Source organism: Rhea americana, unplaced genomic scaffold (assembly GCF_003343005.1).
Source record: "Rhea americana isolate MKP2758 unplaced genomic scaffold, rheAme1 scaffold_85, whole genome shotgun sequence".
Taxonomy (NCBI): domain Eukaryota; kingdom Metazoa; phylum Chordata; class Aves; order Rheiformes; family Rheidae; genus Rhea; species Rhea americana.
The window spans coordinates 459,146-482,879 of record NW_028187034.1 but is presented as its reverse complement, the minus strand read 5'-3'; the positions used below and the strand labels follow the sequence as shown (position 1 = coordinate 482,879).

Below are 23,734 nucleotides of genomic sequence, written 5' to 3'. Positions count from 1 at the left end.
TCCAGGGAAAGAGTAGCAAGAGGCCCAGGAGCTTGTTATGAAGGGACACTGCTTGTATATGAAGGGCAGCTCTTCTCCAAGCAGCAGAGAGCCATTGCTTTCCAGAGACTGATGGATCATAGCCACTCACAACTTCCCATACCCTCCCCTTTTTACCCTGTGGTTGCTTTGAATAGGCCCACAACCTCAAAGAATTTAAGCAGAGATTACACGTAAATAGGTCTTGCACATGCCACACAGTTTATTTAACATAGTGACCCAAATCCTTTCTTCTGTCAATGCTGCCTGCAAACCTGGGAGTAAATGCCAGTATTTCCACCATTTAGGGTCAGCATGTGTACCCGTGCCAGCTGTGGCACATGCTGCCTCTCACAATGAAGGAACAGCTGCTTCCCTCTCATAGAGGCCACTGACTTCTGGTGCTAGCCCTGTTTATGCTGCACATCAGTTGTAAAGCCTGGTAAGAGAAGCTGAGCAGCCTCCTCTAACCATAAATAGAGGGGAAGATCAATATTAGTTGGAAGACAAATTTTTGTTACCTGTAGAGAATCAAATGTATTGATTCTCTAGAGGCTTGAAAATGTACATGAAGCAAGTGGGAACAGGACTAGCCTTCGAATCATCTCGTACGTTCGTAAGTCGTGCAGGTAGGTGCCATCAATACATGTGCAGGCACACAAGCAGTACTCCATATGCAGAGATTTAGAGGCATCAGCTACTCCTTCAGTGCAAGAAAAGGCGCAGCTCTACCTGAGGACAATCAGCACAGCCCTAAATCTTTGTGCTCTTACATGTGCTTGGCTTTCAAATATGTGAACAGCCCACACAGTCACACTGTTTTATCAGAGGGGGAACAGAAGGGAGGAGAAAGGGAACACAGTCCACAGGGATTTCATGGATTGTATTCACTTCCAAACCAAGCCTACTGTAATTAGGAAGAGAGGGGCAAGGGAGAGGGAAAGGGAGGGAAGAGGGAAACAATACAGGCACTAGCAAAGAAAAAAAAAACTCATTACAATAAAAATATGCTTGCTCCCTTAAGCAGTGGCCAGCGTCAGCCACACTACAATGATATCCAACCACAGCAACAGGGGAGTGGTACACTAGAATAGAAATAGCCACAATGTTCCTTCAACAGATGGACTTGAAAACAAGAAATGAAAGGGAGTACACCTTGTCCTTCTGACTCAGCAGCAGAAGGGGATCAAGCACTCCCCTGGCCTGAAGAAGCAGGAGCAGCAGCAGCATTGTAGCCTCCCTCCTGCACAGCGCTGAAGAACATCAGACAGGAGCCATAGTCCAGTAAAATAAAATAAAATGGATAACTTGGTTGATCCTGAGGACACCGTTCCGGGACCCAATGTTAGTCTTGGCACACCCTTGCCAATGCTACAGAAGTGGAGAAGGATTCTTCTTTTTGATTCATGCAGAACAGCACAGACTTATTCTAGCACAAGCATCTGCCTTGCAGACAAGGGAATCATTTCACAGAGAGGATAAAAAAAAAAACAAAAAACAAAAACAAAAAAACCCTCCCAAAAAAATATCAGCAGGATTCATCCAAGTTTATGAAAGCAAAATGAAAGAGATGGATAGACCTCCTACAAGGGAGGGAAAAAAAAAAAAAGAGAGAGAAGGAAAAAGAAAGTATGTCTGCACAGGCTCTAGGATCCTCTCCTACCACGCAGCTCCAAGTTCCCTGCTGACGACCATCCAGTGAGGAGGGAAGGGCACAGAAGCACATCTGTTACAGCTGATGGAGGGTTTGTAAGAGCATGTGGCGGGCAAAAGAACAGGAGTCAAGAGCACGGTTTGGTCTGTGGGAAGAGGAAGAATATTTAGTTTTTAAATACTACACATAAGAACTGCTTTACAACCAACTTGAATGACCAAATACACTTCAAACACACTAAGACTGCATTCCCAAAAGCTTATATTTTTTTGCTTCTTAAACCACTCCCTGATCTCTGTACAAATCAGTACTTTCATTTAGAGCTCACACATGGGGCTCTAAAGGGAGGGAATTCTAGAGGGAATAACATCTCTGTTAGAGTAGGAGCCAAGAAGGCTACAGCCAGCAATCAGAAAATTTATTTCTGCAGCTTCCCCCCCCCAAAGAAAAAAAGAAACCAAAAAAAAAAAAAAATCCATCAGTTGGCAGAATCAGATTGTTCACCTCTCCAATCTGGTGTTTCAGTCTGGATAGCAGGAAGTGTGCAGAAGTGGAACCCCACCTCCATCTCTCCTCTGAGGGATGGAAGTTCCCATATACATTTCTGTTTAGGGCCCGAAAACAAAAAGGATAAGTACACTCAAATCTTTCCCACTTTCCTTGCCAAACCATCTGCTATCTGTGACCAGAACAGTGGCTTTGGCTTTCTTTAATTTATAGGGCTTTTTCAAGTCTTTGAAGAGAAGCAATATAGCTTCATATCCCCTTAAATCAAGCAATAGCTGACTGGCTTTGCTCAGCTACCTTTCAGGGTGCCTTAGAAATAACCCACAGAACCTGTAGACCATCAGCTGAAAGTGCCTAGCACAGAGACTGCAACAGCAAGATCCAACTTACACAGAGTACCCTGCTCTTGAAACAGAATGACTGAACTACTCAGTCACATAAAGGTTAACAGGCAACTAGATGTCTCTAGCATTCTTATCCCTTCCTAGAAATGTATTTTCCCCTGTTTCCACAGGCTAAACATTTAATAAGCATTTCAGTAATGTGCAGCATTTTGTATCCATTCATTAGGGGAATTTTCTCAAAGAAATTTTAATCCAATTTTACCTCTCTCTGTCCCAAATGAGAACATAGACATCATTGTTATTGTTTGCTAAAGGCTATTTGACTGGTAAAAGAAGAGGGACCTGTAATAAAGATGGGAATCTCTAGGTGAGAGAAATTTCTGGATTTATAGGCTATAGCCAATAGCTTAACAGAGGCTTATTGTATACTGTGGTTAATCAGTTTGGAGAAGAGTTAACCACTTATTTCCAAAAGAGCCATTCAGCGACCCCCACTGAAGAACACACAGAACAATTACAACTTGCAGTTTATTTTTTAAAGTGTCTGGGTGAGGCACTTCAGTCGTTTTTGGAAGACCCAGCCCTGTTTGTATTGAATAGGCTGATTTCATCAAGGCAGCTCCACATTAAGTTTGCYTGGGCACATTTTCGTAAATAGCAAATCTGAACTGTTGATATTAAATCACAGCCAAGCTCCCTCAGCCTCCATTCCAGCTCAAACACCAAGAAGCTTCCCTACTTGCTGTGGAGTTAGACTGCCTGCCACTCTGCGGTACAGGCTGGCAAAAGTGATGCAATGCAATCCAACAGCAAAAATGAGTGCAGTCCAATCACAAGAGGGCAGGCAGGCATCCAGATACATGCAGTGTTTTCTCCTAAAGAATTATGGAAAAAGAGCTTGTGGACTCATAGCACCCTCTTGTGTCCAAAAGAAAATCGGCATAAATTTCAGCAGAATAAGATGGATGTTGGTTACAGTCCACAGCCCCATTTTTATTAATAATAATTATTAAAGAAAAACACTACTCACACCATCAAACTGCCACAGAAGCAATGAGGAGAATGACTACTCCAGAAGCATAAGTCCCTTACAGCAGGAGACAGCAAAGCTCTGCCCTAAACAGCTAGAACTTTACAGCTCTGGAAGTCCAAAGGTGCTAACTGTGATCCTAAGGTAAAAGCTAGAAAAATGCTGCCACAGAAGTGCCCACTATTTAGCTGTAAATGAAGGGCTCACAGGCTTGACAGAGCAGAAGCAGACATGTTGCAAAAACTGACCCAGAAGAACTTGGCTGGTTACTAGGTGTATGAGTTAGGTTTCGTTTAGGGTTAGGATGTGATTTTGTATGGAGTCAGCTCTGAACAAAAACAAGCTGGGGTGCAGATTAGTCCAGAACTTTATGGAAGCCAATTTAATTGAATTTTGTAGTTAACTGAACTGCTCTTGTTCTCAGTTCTCCAGGTATTTGTAAAGAATTTAACACTTGTTCCTCTTGTTCCCTTAGGTAAAGGGCTTTAATAATTACACRCACTTTTTCCCATGAAACAAGAGGTACATTGCTTATATGTAGTATTGACTTCACCATGCTGTATAGGACATAAGTTCTTATAATAGCATCACACTGTCTACCCTGCAACAGCTCTGAGAATTCATAGCATAAATGAGCTAGCAAACTTAGCATTAGCACCCTACATGGTGAAGCAAGGCAGACAAAACTGCTTCCTACTGTGAGTTTGACTCTTGCAGTTTTTACATGATCTCTGAAAGACCTCACTTACACTTTCAGAAACAGGCTTTCCCCTCTTCCTGCACTTATAACAAAATGCTGGCTATGGAGTCAATAGAATTTTTGCTGTTGTCTTGAACAGGACTAAAATTTTACTCTTATCATTTTGTCTACATAGAGCATCATTTACAGATGAAGAACATTTACCGGTATTTTGCAGACCTACAGCCTGGGAGAGGCCTGCAGGAACACACACAGCAAGGGAAGCAGTATTTGTTGCAAGCAAGTTTGTTTAGAAGGATGCATCAAGCTGAATTATGAGGCTGCTCTAGACACCAGAATGTAATACAAGCAATTAGAAGGGTCAGATGCACTGAACCAAAGCCCCCCTGTTCTCTATCCCCAAGTTCAGATGATTTAAATACTCTGTTTGGAGGGCTGGCACTGGATGGACACTAAGTGATACTAAGTGATCAAGCTTTCTGTGCATTTAGTGCCAGATGGGAGAAGCAAGTCATTTCCTTCACTCTTATTTTAGGGCTAGTACTGGAATCTGACACTGCAGGCATCTGTTTGATTGACAAACAAGATCACCGACACAGGCTGCAGTGAAAAACAGAAATCCAAAGATCTGTTTGAATAGTTTCACATGGCACCTCCCCATACTTCTTGCTTAAACCTATGAGGATAAAGTGGGAATTGTATTTATTTAGCTGTTAAAGCACAGGCTCACTGGCTTGTATACTGCTTATTTCTTAGTCTGATCAAGCCAAGAMGACACACAAGTACATGGACCATCCAGACTGAAACTGTTCCACTGTTAGGGCCTTTAGGTTAGTGCTTGCACATGAGTAAAAGGTAGTTATACAGTTTTATTTTCCAAAGCTGACACYAGCATGGCTGTATGTAGTGTTGACTTCACACTGTAGTGTGAAGCATGGCTTCGTATGTGCCACAACTATACAACAGCTTTGACAACTTCAACCACACCAACATTTGCAAAAATGCCTCTCCCCCTTCACAGCTCTACTGGGATTAGAAGCAAGTCAGTTAAGAAAAGAGTGACTACTAGTATTTGACTACCTCCCTCCTGCCCATGCTTCATATCCCTCACGAGYACTCATTATCTCTGCCTTTCATTAGCACAAGCTCCCAAGCTTTCACATGTTCCCTACAGCACAGAAATCAGGAAGGTTCAAGTCTGGTTCTGAAGGTGCTTAAAGAGGTGCTCTCAGCCTGCAYGGCACATATCCCACACTGAGCTGTGGCAAACAGCTCCCAAGTTCCAAATAGGTTTCAGATCTCTGCTGCCCTGGGGAAAAGGAGTTTTAGACTCTGTTTCTCCACATGAAGAGAACTATTTATGCTCATCTCAAGAAAGGAAGAACTATTTTGAGTGTTTTTTGCAAACTACATCAACATTAAGTTGCCTGAAGGTCTCACTGATTTAATCCAGAAGAGGTATGGCTTTGTCTTTGCCACAGCTATTACATTTACAATCCTTTAAGACATTGAAGGAGTCAAGGTTGAGGGGGCAAGAGAGGGATGATTCTACACCTGTATTAGGAGTAATGATATTAAATAGAAACAGACAGTAGAAGCACCTTCAACATCTATGCTCCTGATTTAGTTCTCAAAAACTACTAACCTTGCTGCTATGACTGTAATGGCTGCATTTATGAACAAACGCAGTCTTTGCACCGTTCTGATCTGCTACTGATCAGTGTTACTGAATTTAACAAGTCAGATAAAGCTCTGCTGACCTTCATAAACATCAGGGCCATTTGCAGGGCTTGGTTAAATCCAGTGTACTCACTGGTCACTCAAGCAGTAGCTAGAAACCCAGCAGGTTTCCTTAAGTTCAAAATACTCTTCTGTAACTGGTATCAGCAGTCCGTGCTTCAGAGGCAGTTTCGAGCTGTTTTTTTCCCATCATTTCTTCTTCAGGATTCATGACTTTTTACTCTAAACATTGCAAACCTTTCAGAACATGTATTTATTGTGCTTTAACAGAAGAGGCTGCATGTAGCTATTAACCCTCCAACCATTTCACTAGCTCCCATGGAGAAGACTGCATAGCAAGTACAATACTCACTTTGTCACAAAAGCTGAAAGAACTGGGGCCAAGGATTTAGGGAAGTAATCCTGTTGGACCATATGGTTCAAGGTCATGAGAATACCATAAAGGCTTGGGACAGCTTTGATCTTCTCTTCGCTCTGAGAAGAGGAAAAGATAGAAGAMAGACATCAAGACAAGTCATGATCACTATCCTGTCTAATTCACTACAGTTCAGAGGCAATAACTTCTCTGTTGAAAGAAGCATTCCCATTCACAGTAGGAGAGAAAGCTCTCTGTTGTAGTAAGTGCACTTTTCCTTGGGAGAAAAGTAACCAACCCTGTGGCCTCCTAGCTCCAACATCTCAAAACCAGCAGCATCAGGAATGTTATAGTACATATCTTTCAGGGCTTAGTCAGAAGCAACGGGGAAAGGAAAGGAAAGTAAGGTATCTGCATCAAACAGTGAAATAGCTACATCTTCTCAGAGGCCCCCTGTTCAAGTGTTCTCCTAGGGAAACCAACTCTACTTCRTTTTATCAAAAATTGAGTGTTTTAGTTACACATTTTACCTTTTATTATTCTAGATATTTTTCACACCATCTCCAGTTCTTCAGCATGCTTCCTCCAGAATGCAATGCATTACCAGTACTGGCCATGCAATTGATGCATGAGGAAAAGTTAAGTCATTTCTATTGCTGTTCCCCAGCTTACATGATGAATTCTTCTTGCGAAGATGACACTAACCCATGTGCCCTAACTCAAACTGTTTTTAGTTATTTCTCCACTACAATCCCAACTAAAGCCCTTCATCCTGTAGATACAATCTAGACCTGTTCCTAGAGCGTRACCTTGTATTTGATGTTGCTAAGAATATCTGTTGCTTTTGTGCCTCCAGATATGCTGGATAGATAAACATGGAGGCTGCTCCCGCTATACACGCCTAATCCATCAACAGAACTGYTTCCACACAACAAAAACAGCCTGTTGGTTGATCCTCAAAGGCATTATCATCAATACCATTTTACAGTTTGAAAGAGTTCCTGTGRAGCACATATCTGTGCTTTAGACTTCATTGCACATATTTAGCTTTTTCCRTATGGGATAAGAGGTAAATGTCAGTCCCTAAAATAAGCATCTTGCAGAACAGAAAGCTATCTGGGGTTCTGTGGACCTGTCTGAGAAGCAGGATGCTTAGGATTTGGCCCTACATCCAACTACACAGGAACAGAATAAATGGATTTTTAGAAAATTTAGACACATCCAGCACATCACAGCCATCTGTCTTCCAAGTTGGGTATTACCATAAGGTAATACAGACACTCAATTAAAAGCAGGCTGCTATAATGTAGACTAAATTCTGTGGAACTGGCTTGGTACAAGCTTCCTTTCTYAGTTTCTAGGTCTTGAAGTGGTGAGAAATATTGACCCTTGCACCATAAATACAGAAAAGTGCTCCTTTATTTTGCAGAAAGCGCTTCTCCCTCTTTTCAGTCATCTCAATGAAAATAAAGCAACAGGTATTCTAATGCAATTAGCAAGTTTTCTGACCCTCCCACCCTTTTTCAATGAGAAGTTGTCTTCCATGTCACACATCTGACATTAGTGTATTGCAAAAATACTTCAAAGGATGAGGTTGAATACTTCTGATCAAATGCAAGGGGTTAGATATTTGTTTCTGACCCTTGCTAAAAGATGTCCTAGAGGATCAATTTAATAACAAATACTATATATAKAGACTCCCAAATACAGCTTTTTATAGGCATCTATAAGAGCTCATAGTTCAGCAGCAGCTCAGTTTCCTGGCATGACCYTCCCTACCTTCAGGGGATAACTTTGATAATGCAGAATACGTTAAACAGAACAGAGGCAAAGAGCTGACACCTACTTCATCCTAGTATGATCTTYCAATCTGCAATTTCTGCTGCATTTGCAGACCTCCATTGTCCCTGGGTATTAGGCACCCAGTTGCCTCCATGGCAACATAGTCACTCACAACACAGCCAGTCTGGTCTTCAACCTAACCAGAGCATAATTTAACTCTTTCCTGCTTCCTCACCTTAAGCAGTCCCATGTGGATCAAGAGGCTTGTGATGAATGCATCAGAATTAAATGTGGCAGAAGTGAAGGCTTTTTTCATTAAGGCATCTAAAAAGAAGTAAATAATGTTAAGCACAATATTTTTCTGCTTGCTGTTTCTCAGCAAGCGCAGTCTGATTTGTAATTTCAGGTCCCTGAGGTGACACTGTGGAGCTAACTATAGAAAGAGGTCTTGCTACAGTTTAAGATCAAAACTGATCCACACAGGATCTCAGAGTAGCAGCTGCTACGGGATATTACCTCTCAAAACTGCTTTTACATTCTACATGTCTCTGCAGACGCTGGCTGTAACTTCTAACACAGACAGATGAGGTCTTAAACATAAGGACTAAATTTTATACAAAGGCCTACAGGAAGAGCCTCACCCATTGCCTAACTTCAGATGTAACTCACTTCACTCATATGCACCACAAAATGCTTTAATGCATTTGAACATGCATATACACAGCATGCATGCACACACTGAATGAGCTAATATCCCAGCAGTCCAGCAAGAGTTGGAGCCCTGCAATTTTAAGGCCAGCAAGAATTTACCTTTCATTTGAAACCAAAACAAATTACAATATAACGAGAAAGCTTTTTCACTTGCTTTCAGGGCTATCTCACAACTAACTGCTGCAAACCATGGCAAATCTGTGCTCCAATCTCTTGTGTCCACAAGAAAGGCAATGCATCCATTCTGACTCTTGACCATTCTGKTTTCTTGGAATGGGCAGAACTCGCTTTCATGACTGTATAACCACTGTCAGACATTRACTGGAGACTTCTATACCAACTGATATCTTCCTCAGAGAAAAGTAACTGATCGCCAGGTACTCTTTGCTATGAAGCCTGCRTGGTAAGAAATAGCTATCAAGATAAATACATTACACAAGTACACTTAAGTCAATAGACCATTCTGCAYTGAATCTTTTATTGAAGTTGAAGACAACTCAATGAGCACTAGTCAAGTCCAGCAGTAGTTCATGAAATGCCATCTGACTATTTTTGGCTAAGTTGGCTCCATAAGCAAGTACAGTGAACTGTGTACTTTACTACTGGTTCACACACAACAGCTAACATAGCTCAGAATACAAAGACATGATGAAACTGATAAATTGTTAACTAGGAAACTGCACATTTTTTTGCAATAAATCACACCAAAGGGTCTTAATATAATTGATCCAGTTCTTTTGCACTGCTCTGCTAGGTAGCTTGTGCAGGAGAGAACAGTAGTGTTGTAGAATTTGGAAGAAATGAGACACAAAGYCCTTCTCCTTAAAGAATGGCCAGATGCTAAGTAGATGCTTGGAAATTCCTGCTTCCAGATGAGAAAGTAAAGGAATAATGTTAATCTAAGAAGTCAGACCTAGCTCAAATCACTACACTACAATATAGTGAGGAACAGTCCCTTACCTGTACATTGGCTTCTGTGCCTTGTATCATGTTATAATGCAATCTTTGCTCCCTGAAGAAACTAAACAGGCATCACACTGACAAGAAGGGACACTAAATAAGGTCTCTCTCTACAGTTTCTTAATACTAAACTGGAGAGGCTACTTTCAGCAAAATTTCTATTTATTTATTTTAAAATAAGCAGCCTTGAGAAAGTTACTGACCTTGGAACACAGTGCTCCCAGATACTGACAGCATAGCATCAGAGATGCAAGCAGGGTCCAGCACAGTTCCAGTAAGACAGCAACTACAYGGGATACTGAGCTTCAAACTTTGGAAGTACAAGATCTGCTAATTTCAGAATGAGTTCCTATTTTTACTCCACACAATAGCTTCTCACTGCCTCATATTTTGTTATCTTGGGTTTCCTGAACCCTGCCAATAAYAAGACAGTTAAATGACCTGGTTCATCTGGGGCCTGACCCAGCCCATAGGGGTGTTCCTCTGCATTGCACTGGGTACCCCAACACTGGAGCATGTCACACCATGAAACTAAAAGAGAGGTCCAGTCACCTGTTGTTTCATGCACTGCTGTTTTCACTGGAGTTTCATCTTTGAAAACTGAAGATATCCTTAGAAGAGTTGTAACTACTTTTTCTACATCAGATGCATCTGTCTGAAAGACAAAGAAAAATCACAAGCTGTTAAGCTCATTGCTAGACAGACAGAAGACAAGCTTCTGTTACGGCAGTGACAATTACAGCCTCCAGCAGACTGATCTCAACACTGTCTTGGCCATAGCTCAAAGCATAAGAACTACTACAATGCCMAGCTACTCTGTGGAGAGCCTTTGGTGCCACTATAAGCATAAACTGAATCACTTGCTTCCTAGGTTCCGTAGGACCAATGGGAAGAAAGGAAATCCAGGTTTTCAGACAGAAAGCAATTGCACCTCTGGGGATTAAGTAACCATGACAGAGAATCAAGCGCTGAAAACCACTGGCTCACCTACCTGCTGRGCTATCAGCACAGAACACTTAGGTCCTAGCCGTAGTAGCTTCTCCGGTGATGGGAAAGCAAGGAATGTGGCAACATCCACAGGAGGAGATGGCACTGGAGTTGAATCCTGAAAYAAAAACCATCAAGTTACTTACTCTTGGAAGTAAACAAAAACTGGTATACCAAAGGCACAAAGGACTGACTTTTGTGGGTGCAATCAGGATTTGTCCAATTTGRAAACCATTTGTGGTTGCAAGGAGTCCAGAATTGGCATAACCATGGCATGATAGCACAACTGCATGCCATTGCACGTACAAGGTTCCCACCATTTTCCAGAGTTGAGGAGACATTTTCTAACTGTATTTGTTACAATTGCCACTCAGCCTTTCTCTCCATGCATGTGTGCACAGGCACAAATTAAAAATATTTCCAAATCATCCACTTTGTTATTTCCTGCATTTTATCTCCCTGCCTACTACSAAAAAGCCATCCCACAAAGGAACATGAACTCCTGCCAGAATTCAAGTTCAGACTCACTCCAGATCTTATTTTCTTGTATGGAGGAGAAAAAAGGAGGAAACAGGACTGCATCCCAAAGTAAGCTTACCTGTGAATCGAGTATCTTCTTAGGAGTCACTGACTCCTTTTCTCCCTGTCCTCTCTCCTTCAACTGCTGCTGTTCCTCCTCCTCCTCCTCCTCTTCCTCTTCTTCTTCTTCCTCCTCATCTTCCTCCTCTTCATCTTCTTCCTCTTCTTCCTCTTCCCCTTCATCATCACTATGGTTTGAGAATTTTTATGTAAAATAGGCCTTCATTATTTGCTCACAACTCTAGTACACTGGAATTCAGAAACATTTTTTTTCCAGAGCACAGAAAAGCAGCTCCTCCMTGCCAAGTGCTACTGGAAGAAGTACATCTCATTGGCCTACAATAGGCTATGAAGTCACTCAGACTTCAGTCACCCAGTTGAGACACTGGCAAGCAAACAGCCAGAAACGCAGTCTACAACACTAAGACAAGGCTAGAGATTAAAGTGAGGTACAAAACATTTTTCATTGGAATCTTTCCTGGAATCTTCCATACCGCACAGGCGGACCAACATTCATCTGCAACATTAGTTTTTATTTTAGATCAGATAGGTGAATGAAAGCATTGATAATTGTGGGAAAACTTCTGACGTAAACTCCGGTGCCTTGCTCCAAGAATCAGAATCATAGAATCAGAATCATAGAATCAGTAAGGTTGGAAGGGACYTCCAGAGATCAGCTAGTCCAACCTCCCTACTCAGCAGGGTCACCTAGAGCATGTTAGACAGGGCTACATCCAGGTGGGCCTTGAATATCTCCAGAGAAGGAGACTCCACAACCTCTCCGGGCAACCTGTGCCAGYGCTCTGTCACTCTCACAGTGAAGAAATTCCCCCTCACATTCAGGCGGAACTTCCTGTGGTTCAATTTCTACCCATTGCCTCTTAAAGATCTACCTCAAAGATCCCAGGACAGCTGCCATATTGAAGCCTTCAAGGATCTCCTGGAGTTGCTCACATCCTTCTTCTCCAAGACAGTTACCTAGGTTATTGTGGAAAGCAAACAGATTTAAAAGATATACACTAGATCACTCTTAGGGTCCCTACTATAGATTCTTGTCTATCTTTTACTTCTGGGAATGAAACAGTTGCCAGCCATTTCTACACAACATTTTAGAGGCAGCAATGAAGACTTCAGTCTTCAGAATCAAGCAGCTGTTAGACAATTTTTAGCAACACTGCACAAGGACTAGAGACAAAAACTGTAATTGGCCAGAGTGCCTTTGAGAGACCTCCTGCTAGTTCTGTTAACAGCTCTTGTTCTCTATGATTCTGAAACAAGTACATGTGGCACAGTACCATTGAAAAAGTGACCTAAGGTGAGAATAGCAAAAGTCAACACTGGTCAAAGATTTCCAATCTACTGTAGAGATGTGGGAGGAAGCTTTTATTTACAAGTATGAAATATCTGAAATCACACTGAACCATTAGAAGTTTTTCTTGAAAACAGATATGGATATCAGTCCAAACTTTCCACCTTATGAAATGGTACTGAAACAGCTTACCTTTAACCATTGACCAAGTTTGTGGCTTAAAACTTTCGAGAACTAAGTTGTTTCCCGCCTCAGGCTCATCTGAGTTCAGCTATTCTCAGACACCATTTTTTACAGGCTGACAATTGCAAGGCTAAAATACATGATATTGTCAACATAAACTAAAGGTTTCTAGTTAGGGTCAGGCTAGATGTGCTTTGATTTAACAAACTTACATACCATTGAGATCTAACTTCTCCAACTCTGACCTGTCTTCAATAGCTTCAGCAACAGTCAAAGCAGCATCTCGTTTGATCTCACAGAAGGACAAATTCAGTTCCTAAGAAGAAGCAGAAGAGCATTCATCTGCAGAATTGCTATAATACCCACCACCCCATCAGCTTCATGTGCTTGCAAGCTTTCTGTAAAGATTCTCATCTGAAGAGGCTCTTAGCAAAAAAGTATTTTTAATTGGGAGTGGAAGGGGAGTTTGATAGATACTTACTTCTACTCATATACCTGAAAGGGGTAATTTGAAACATACCATCACAAGGAACAGTATTACTGAAGTAACCCCTTTAGAACAACTGCCACAGAGAACACCGACTGTTCATCTACAAGTAGTAGATACTCCAGGCTTTATCRGCTGACTAGAAATCTTCACATATCCAAGAGGCACAAGACATCGTACATTTTACAGAACCAAGGGAAAAATTCTGGAAGTGCTTACAGGCAGGAAGTTCCTGTCAAGGTTCCTGTCATGCCACTGCAACATGAGATAGGCCRCCTTGGGATTCAGTAGCATGCCCAGTCTGCCAGGTTCACTAGTGACAGCCCTTTTGGTTTCTTCCTCTCCAAAACCAAGGATTTTTGTTTCCTAGCACCCTCTACACCAACACGGCCCTGCTGCTAGCCCTGTGACTACTTGAGAATTCACATACTGGTAAGTCTTACTGAAGGAGTATAGGGCAGCACATTTGCCTTTCAACAYCTACTGTGCAAGTTAAGGCCTCCAAAAGATGAGCTATGAGCAGAACTATTTCTGACAAACATGGCCAGCAGAGAAAAAATACGGACAAACTAGTAAGAGTTAAGTTATTCAACTGCCAGCCACCATCCCCCCTGCAACCCTGCATTGTACTCAATCAATCCACACCTGAGAAGGGATTTAATATTAACAACAGAAGGGAAATAGTCCTTGAACAGAATGAATCAGCTATTATTGCTTAATGCTCCCTTAACTACCTTTGCTCTGGAAAAAAGGATTTAATTTCTGGGTGTTYATCTTAATACTCCTGTTAGAATCCTATTTAAGAGGAAGTTTTTCTGAAGATTCAGTTCCAGCGGAATCAGGAGAAGTCTGAGCAAAGGATCCTGCACTGCTCACATCTCATCACAAAGCAGATTCTGTACCAGATTCATACACAAGTAATGTTAACTCATACAAATTTTTGTTTGACTGTAAGCTTACAAGAGCAGGAATCATGCATGTTCAGGATGAATACTAATGCAGTTATGATCCATGTCTGGTATTTCTACAGATCATAATTTATACATACTCCTGATTGGACTTAGTCCCATCTTGAATGTTGTCARATGCCAATCCCAGGCAAATACTGGTTCAGGAGGCTGTGGTATTGCCAAGAAGTTAGAAATATTCGGACCTTTGATACAAGCTCTAACAAAAAGCATTAACTGTATGAGCTCTGAAGTACTGAACAGATTATAAGCTGTTCATGAACACCTCAGATCCCCTCTCATAACCCTCCAAAAGGCTCTAAAGGCAGATACTTCCATTATCAGACTCTTGAATAGCACTTGTTGAGTAGAACCAGTAGCTTTAAAAACCCCAAGTAGAACCTAAACAGATCACTGGTACAATTCAACTTGGAGTACTCTTATCCAGATGCGGAGATTCCAGTGATCTACAACATAGCTTATTGCTTTGAGTTGTGTGGACAAAGCAGGTGAACTCCATTTTAAAATGATCAATAGTGGTAGATGAATGTACAGAAAAATCAGAGAACGGAAAAAAGCATTCAAGAGATTCAGAGCTGAACAGCAGAAGGTAATACCTTTAATTTATGAAGCCCTTCTTTGACAGCTTCAGCAATAGCAACAGCACCCTTTGAACGCACCAGGCAGTCTCCAAAGTTGATCACTTCAATCTGCCGAAGAGCCTTCAGAGTCTGCAAGACGGTACAAATTTGAGAGTATAGACAGGCAAATAAATCAATGTCAGATCACTCCTGGAAGGTCATCTTTCCTCTATTCCTCTGCCTCAGCGTGGCATATGGCTCCACAAATCCAGAGATGCTGATACTAACTACATCTGAGGAGGCTCAAAGGGAGGATGAAAACCRAAAGCAGTCACATATAACTATTCACCTCTGCCATGGCCACAGCTCCTTTCTCTGTGAASGTGTTGTCATTCAAGTTTATAATCTTAAGCAGTGGGTTGATAGCAAAGGCCTGGGCAAGCGCTGTGATGCCAGGATGATTGATTCCATTCTGCGGCATATGGACCTCTTCTAGAGTCCCAATGATCTATCAAAGAACACAGACGAAAAAAGCTATTAGGAAACATACTTCAACTCCAGAATACAGTGCCCCACTCTTCAGGATTTGTTCACAATTGTTTTCTTGCAACTTAAGTCGTTGAGCTCTTCTGCACAGAACTATTCTTCAGTAATCATGTCACAAATCTAAGTGAAATTGCAGGTTTGTGGCAAATGACAGATTGACAAAAAGCCTCTAATTCTAATAGTCATGGAAAGTATCCACTAATGTCTGCTCTACTGTGTCTGCTATAGATTCCTTTAAAACAACGGTYCTTTATCTGTGTTTCAACAACCCTGAGACAAATTGAGCAGTGTCATTTGATATGATATTCTTCTACTCAAGATCTACATTTTGCCTTGACTGCAGAAGCAGACCAGGTGTGGGGGGGGAGACAGGAGGAGGACACAAATCAAGATGAAAATTCTGTGGGGGCTTGATAGTATGTCACACAACACAGTAAAGAATCTCATATTGATAATGCCATGAAGTCTGAATTCCTTAGTAACTTTTTATGTGCCTTTCAAGTATTTAAGAAGTCTTATTTTTGCCATCGTTACTGATTTGTGAAGATCACATCCAGACAGCTCTTTACAAAAAGAACAATCTGTAATCTTGCAGTATCTTCACTAATACATTCCACAATATACATTAAATATAATTCAGAAATTATCTTCCACAGCAAGAGTGAAAYGAAAAAGGTAGGTGGCCCCAACCACACTGAATTCTGCTCCTCCAAATAAGGATGCGATTTCATCAGTGAGAGCTGGCAAAAGTTAAGAACCACCTAACAGCTCTCACAGAATGTTCCTGGAAGAAACAACAGGTGTCTTTTGCCAGATGATTGAACAAGCAGGTAGACTCTGGAGGTCACCTGATACACCTACTCCAGTGCCAAATTACCTCCATTAGCACAGACAGGAGGAGAAATATGACCAATACTAAATTAAGCACTTGAGGAAGAAACAGGCACCTCCTAACTGCTTCACATAGCAACTAGTTATGTGTTTGAAAATGGGTCACAGAAACATTCAGTCATCAATTCTAATCACACTTGTAGACGACTCCAACGGGAGTCTTCATAAAAGGGAGCCCAACTGCACACTGAACTCTCCAACCTTCAACAGCAAACAGCATCATAACATTAGTGAACTGAYGGTCAGCACTGTCTCCAAGTTGGAGAGCTATATGTGCATTCCTTCAGCATCTGCACTGAAGTACACCTTGCTCCAATTTGCTATCATGAAGTTCTGGTTTGGTACTCACCCCAAAGGCTTCAGCCAGGGCAGTGGCACCATCATTCTCCAGACGGTTTCTGCCAGCCACAAAGATTTTCAAAGCAAGAGGCTTGCCCTGGGCACTTGATTTCCTGTGACACTCTTTCAGGGCAGCTGCCAATATCTAAAGATAACACAAGCAGTTTATACTACCTCAGCACCTCATTCTGAAGGAATCCAAACATGTTTTATATATCCAGTTCTCAAGAAATACTATGGGTCACTGCTGACATACACCTGCTTCTATATAAAAGCATGCAGAACCATGTGTTGCTACAACACTCGCACACAACAGTCTTAGGCACAAAGTGGCAGCACTAAAATTGCAGTGCCCCCATTAACAACATTTGACTCAAAAAGGCAAAGATGGRTCTTACTGACAATGACAGTCAGCTCGGTTTATCATTTTATCTAACAGGCATTCTTCAATGTCAGCCTCATTCTCTCAAAACTCAATGCTGTTAGCTCTCTTGAGAAGGGAATCTAAGGTCCAAACTAGACCTTTCTCTAGCATGGAAAAAAATTGACAAGAATATTATTTTTCAGGGATTTAATCATTGCAGTAGTGCCAGGAGAAGGAATCTCAGGCTGTAAGATTCTTGTTGGCCTGTTTCTTCAAAGTTCAAAGGGAAATGCAAAGTCCTGTACCTGGAGAGGAATAACCCTGTTCAGCAGCATAGGCTGGAGTCTGAGCAGCTRGAAAACAGCTCAACAGAGAAAGACCTAGGAGTCCCCATGGCCAACAAGCTGACCACGGGCCAGCAGYGTGACCCTACTGCAGAGAAAGCTTCTGGATAGCAGTAGGAAGAATGTCAGCAGCAGGTCAAGGGAAGTGATCCTTCCACTCTATTCAGGACCAGCGAGGCCACATCTTGAGTGCTGGATCCCCTTCTGAGCTCCCCAGATATGGGCATACTGGAATAAATCCAGCAAGGGGCCACAAAGGAATCGGAACATTTTGCATACAGRGAGAGGCTGAAAGAGCTGGGATTGTTCAGAATGGCTCAGGGGGATATTATCAACGTGTACAAACAAATGATAGGGGACAGGGAGGGGGACTAAAGATGACAGAGCTAGACTCTTTTCAGTGGTGCCCAGTGAAAGGACAAGAAGGAACAGGCACATTGAAATTAATGAAATAATATATTGAACTTAATACACTTCAATACATTGAAATTCTATTTAAACAAAAACAAAACAAAGAAAAAATTACAGCAAAGGTGTTTAAAAACTGGAATGGGTTGCCCAGAGAGSTGGTGAAGTCTCCATCCTTTGAGATATTCTGCCTGGATATAACCCTGAGCAACCTGGTCTAGTCAACTCTGCTTTGAGCAGGAAGGTTGGACTAGACAGTCTACAGAGCTGCCTTCCAACCACAAGTGATTCTGTGTAGGAAAGTCTGAAGCCAAGTCTTGGCTCTAACCTCATTCCCAACGCAGAGACAGCCCTCACCTTGCCACCTCCAATGCCCATGCCGCAGTTGTTGAGCTTGAGTTCTTGCAAAGTGTAACACGCTGGGCTCTTCAGCAGTGCCTCAAAGCCACGCACACCATCTGGCCCAAAGGCATTGTCACTGAGGTCCAGCTCCACCAGCTGTGCTCCAGCAGTGATGAGTGCATCTCCCAAAGAGATCTGTGAGGAAACAGATGGCAGGAGGGGTAGGGAGAGAATGAATTGACTTTCAGTGACAGCGTGACTGCAGTGGCTAGTGATGCTGCAATGGAATTTGTGCTTTGAAGGCATTCTGCAAAGCTGCATGGGGGAATAAAGCTTTATAGCTAAAGTCAGAGAAGGAGTTGAGCAAGTTACTAAGAATAACTCCAAGACAGTTATCAAGAAGTTTTCCCAACCTTTTGGTCAAATGTGCTTTTTTTTGCCCCCCTTTTTTTTTCTCCTCCAAAGTGACTTTCTCCCCTACACTGCTTCAAGGAACATATCTTTCTTCTGTTGAGTTTATCATGTTCTCGCTCCACAGAACTTAGTGGTGGTACGTTTCTATAACACTCTTGGAAGCAAAGGCCAGATGCTTTTATTTAGAAAGCTTAGTTCCCACACTACCTATGAGAGCATGAAGTAGGTTTTTTTTTTTTTTTCAGCTTCTTCAGGTCACTACTGTGGACCTCTGTTTGGGCTTTTATCAACTCTTCTCCATCTTGTACAGAAGGGACACAAAGCCACCAACCTATACTGAGACACTTAGTGTTAGCAGCATAGAGGTTTTCTAAGGCTTTGTTAGCACAGAGATACATACTCCCACAGAAAGCACGACTAATATAACTTCTATTCTCACCTGTCAAAGTGTCCAATCTAGCTTTTTACTTACCAAAGCAGGAGGGATCTCAGACCTCAGCCTCCCTGTGAACATATCACTCCAATGACACCTCTAAAAGAAGAAACATACACAGATAGAAGAGAGGCCATTAAAATATTTAGAACACAGTTGTTCAGAGGTTTACACATAAGCTGCATTGCACCACTGGGGACAACTTAGTACTGTCTGCATTCCCTTGGGCGTGTCATTTGATTATACCGAAGAGCTACGAGAACTAACATTATAATTGCTTCACTTGCAAGGAAATAAAGCCATTGAAATTAATATTGTAAATAAAGACTACACAAGAATTCTCTTTCGCTAAGAAAGTTCCCATAGGAAATAGTAGCAGGAAACTGAAGGATATACTAGAAATGTGGATTTTCTTAAGGTACAGAGTCCAACAATCTGGACTTGCTCAAAAAGCCACACTTGGGCTATTAATGCAAGTCAACATTTCATACTCTTTCCCTGCAAAGCACAGCAGCACAATGCTCCTCTAACATTAGGCTAGAAGAGTAGTAGGAAGCATAGTGAGAGCACAAAAGAATCTCCTTGTGCATTTCCTCCACTAAGCAGCCAGAAGATCCAACCTAGCTTTTCCATTAGAACATAGTTCTCTTGGTCTTTTGTTACTCAGTTCTTTGTTTACAAATGTTGCCTGTCCTGAGAAGCTCTTCCTTGGACAGTTTCTCAGCTTTAAGATTGGAACAGGATCAGTTCAGAACACACAACATGTTCATGCTATTCCAAAGTCCCAAAGTTCTGCCACATTTTCACRTGGTTGTTCTTCCTACTGGAAGAATAAAATGAGTTTTTAAGGCTAACTCAAAGCAAGCTGCTGTGGGAAGAGTGTAGATAGGCCTTCAGTATTTCTACAGTACTTCTCCCCTTTCACCACCCTCTTGAGGATCTCACCTTCAGCTCTGACTTCTTTTTCAAGGCTTTGGAAATGACCTTTGCTGCCTCCACGCCCACTGTGTTGCCTTCTAGGCGTAATGCTTCCAGGCCATCAAATTCCTCAATTTGTTTGATCACTTCTTCAGCTGCAAAGAAGAGACAGTCTTGTTGGCCTTTTCATTAACATCTTAGGTACCGCRGTAACACTCTGATGCACTTGCTCAACCCAGCCTCAGTCAAAACTGCTGAGCAACATTATCTGAAAGAATCCTGAAGCAGTAATGGAGAGCAGAGCTGAACTGTCATGTCACTAGAGTGAATGTGTTCTCTGTTCTCCCTTTTCATAATTYATTTCTAGTTCTGTTATCAGATAGCCATGTTCATATTTACAAAATTAAGTCTTACTTCATTTGCTATTCAGCATATAGTCTAGKAGTTGGAGTACACACATCAAAGATGCAAGGACCAGGCTAAAAAAATGATGGTGATAGGTGTCCCATCAACAATAAAAAGTTCCCAATGACTGACAAAAGTAGATACCTGTTCAGAGGGAAGCAATTTAACTCAAGGATAATCTTATGTTTAAGAAAAAATACACACTCTACCAAATAATAGCTCCTCAAGAACACATTGTTTCTTGATGTGGTAGGAATGTTGACCTGTGTGCACACGCATGTGTGTGTGTATTTTTATATTTTATATACATACATACATATATATATATACACACACACACACACACTATATATATATTTATAGCTATATTCCAGTGACTTACAACACTAACAGCCACTGCAAGACAGACAAATAATAGCCCCTCAAGAACACATTGTTTCCTGATGTGGTAGGAGTGTTGACCTGTGTGCACACGCATGTGTGTGTGTGTATTTTCATATTTTATATACATACACACACACACATATATATATATATATGCACACACACACTACATATATATTTATAGCTATAGCAGTGATTTACAACAATAACAGCCACTGCAAGACAGACRTTGTTCCTTGGGAAACACACACAACTGCAAGAGACAGGCTCCAGAAAAAAACAGAAGTCTAAAACAATCAGTTTGGGGTGCTGGGGGAGAGAGAGGCACTATAGCAGCAGACTAATATATCAACCGTTCCTCTACGTAAGTCTTCAAAGTATGCAGTAGCTCCAAGCACTATGATGTTGCTTWGTGTTTTTAAAATGAGTACTGACATCTAACACAGTGGCTGTCAAAAGCACTCTACAGAAATGTCAGGAAAACAAGAACTATATACCAGAGAGCCAAACCCCGAGTCTACCAGCAAGTAGCACTACCAGAGTACCAGGTTSAAGCAGCCTGGGAGAAGGGAAGGAAACATTTCTATCAGAAGTAGCTGTAACTAAATAACCCTTGCATCACAGCTAATATGACAACTCGGCCATGTGAGATGAGCTAGAGATTTACTGTAAGACTTCAGAATTACAGGGAGAAATTTCCCCAACACAAGGATATTTTCTCTTACCATCTTCTGCTGTATTGAGTTTAAGGCTCTGGCCTTTAAAGCTCAACTGTCCTCCACCCACTTTGGTTTTGGCAAGCGACTCTGCAAGCTTAGTGATATCTTCTGATGCCATCTTTTCTGCTTTCCCAAACTTTACAAGCTGTTAATTAAAAGAACATTAGAAAACATTAGAAAAAAACTGCACTACGTAATCTATATTAATAATTGTATTTAAATACTAATGTGTTTTTTGTTCTTGAGATATCTATTTGAATTTTCAGCGTCATTAGTGGTTTTCTCCTGTAGCTCACTCATGGCAGTTTGGCCAGATTAACATTTCAAAGTAAGATGCTGTTGATTCTTCCARTCCTGAAGAAACTTATGTTTTGATGGAGTTGTAGCACTTCATAAACAACTAATAGCTAAAAGCACCTAACAAAACCACATTAAGACACTGTTTTGTATACACTTTCACAACGAAAATATAGTATTCTTTTCTATCCAAACCTCATCCTTTAATTATACATGCTGCATGTTTCCTCTTTTCCCCAAACAAAACTAGAATGAACACAACTGTTTTCCCCTTTCAGTTATATCCCTATTAGTGCTCATGTCAGCACAGTTCTAGAATCACTGAGCTGCTGAAAAACATCATGTGTATTAGCTACAAAAGTCTCACTCAGATTTGTAGGCTTACTTTCTTTTTGGGTGTCCCACAGAACTGTACTCAAACATGTTGAATAGAATGCTATGACACTGATGRATTAGTGAGCATTTCACTTCTAGGCACAAATTTGATGCTAGCCATGGCTCATAGCATCCATAAATCATTATCTGATGATTAGCARTCACTCAAGTGACTGACCTCATTATCCTACTTCATTAAGTAGGATAAATGAAGCATGCTTCTTTGGTGGTTTCATGGTTTCTTTCCATCTTCACTGAAATAAGGGGCTACAAGTGGCTAGTACTTAGAAGAAACAGACTTCTAGAAGAAATTTCAGATGTTAACAGGGATGAAAGCTAATCCCTACAATAGCAGAAGGCTGGGCCCCTTCCATTCTTGTCTGACACAAAAGCTTACCACTCTTTAAGCCCCTCCAATAGGGATGATTTCAGACACCCTCTAAATGAAAGTTGTACATATACACCCTTTCCTCCCGCTGCCTGGCTGGAAAAGGACCTGCCTCCAGCTCTGCCCAGTTAGTGCTTTCTCTTCAGGTTTCTCAACTTTTGTATGGCTTTTGGATGCCAGAGGGGGGCAGGGAGCATCTCGAGTTCATCAACACCACCGTTTTAGGATGGTCATCCTCTCAGATAGGTGTTGCCAGCAGAAAGATGCTCAAATAAATTACTCCACTCCTATCAGGCCATTCAGACACCATGCTGATAGTCATCCCTAACCTCTTCCAATCCAACAGCAAAGAAAAGGAAGAAACAGAGAGGATTGTTCTCCAACCCAGAAAGGCTTTACCACACAGAATCAAAAGTTAGATAGGACCCAGAGAGGTCAGTTTATTCACCCAGTTGAATAACTATTCAACTTTATTTTTGAGCATCTCATCACTGAACTGTTTAAAAGGGAGTTCCACATTCTGCTGTAATGTTCTTTTATAACATACAAGCATACTCCCTCCCTCCACTTCTCTTCTCCTTAAATTCCTTTTTTATTTTTTCACCTTATACATGGACTACTTCCTAATTTCAACATACTATTTCTCCATCACATCCTGAAGCATGTTTTATTACAGACACATCAACCACACCCAACTGTTAACCTACCAAAGGTCTCTTCACTGCCAGCTCTTCTGCAAGATCAAAAAAGCACACAACACAGAAAAAATAGTATTCTTGGCAAATAAAAACAAGCTCTAGAAATGCCTGAAGAGAGGCTTCCTCACTATTTAACCACTACATAACGCTGTATGTTTCCTGATGGTCAAAAAAAAGTTATTTTAGCTGAACACTTTATTTATAATGATTTATCCACGCTAATGGACAAGATGTCGCCTATCAAGTGTAAGGGGGAGCCTGCCCCGCATGCCGCTCCCAGGGAAACTCGGTGACAGCCCAAGGTTACGCTCCGGAAAGTCCCTGACAGGCTCCCAGCGCGGCTTTCCCCTCGCGACGGGGAACGGCTCCTCTCTTCCCCCACGGAAGGTGCCAGGCAGCGGCCACGCCGCCGCCGCSGCCACGCCTCCCACCTGCTCTCCGCGACGGCCCCCGGGACTCCCGCAGCGCCACACAACGCGCCCGGCCGCCCGGGGAGCCGCCGCATCGCCCCCTCCCCCCACTCCCGCCGGGACGGCTGAGGCCGGGCACGCGTGACCCGCACCCACAGGCCACGCACAGGAGCGTCTCCTCGCCG

The 23,734-nt window shown here is 41.9% G+C and overlaps 1 protein-coding gene across 1 annotated transcript; it reads right to left on the bottom strand.

The window, feature by feature from the left end:
* Positions 1 to 217: 217 nt before the first annotated feature.
* Positions 218 to 21,523, bottom strand: RANGAP1 (Ran GTPase activating protein 1). The gene is made up of 15 exons (XM_085323619.1): positions 21,388 to 21,523; positions 19,901 to 20,028; positions 18,995 to 19,054; positions 18,124 to 18,303; positions 16,661 to 16,795; positions 15,224 to 15,382; positions 14,911 to 15,024; positions 13,076 to 13,175; positions 12,261 to 12,345; positions 11,387 to 11,555; positions 10,793 to 10,906; positions 10,354 to 10,456; positions 8,366 to 8,454; positions 6,346 to 6,467; positions 218 to 1,817 (listed from the first exon to the last, which is right to left on the bottom strand). The coding sequence occupies exons 1-15, from the start codon at positions 21,497 to 21,499 to the stop codon at positions 1,748 to 1,750; spliced, it is 1,740 nt and encodes a 579-aa protein (XP_085179745.1). The 5' UTR covers positions 21,500 to 21,523; the 3' UTR covers positions 218 to 1,747.
* Between the last annotated feature and the right edge of the window lie 2,211 nt (positions 21,524 to 23,734).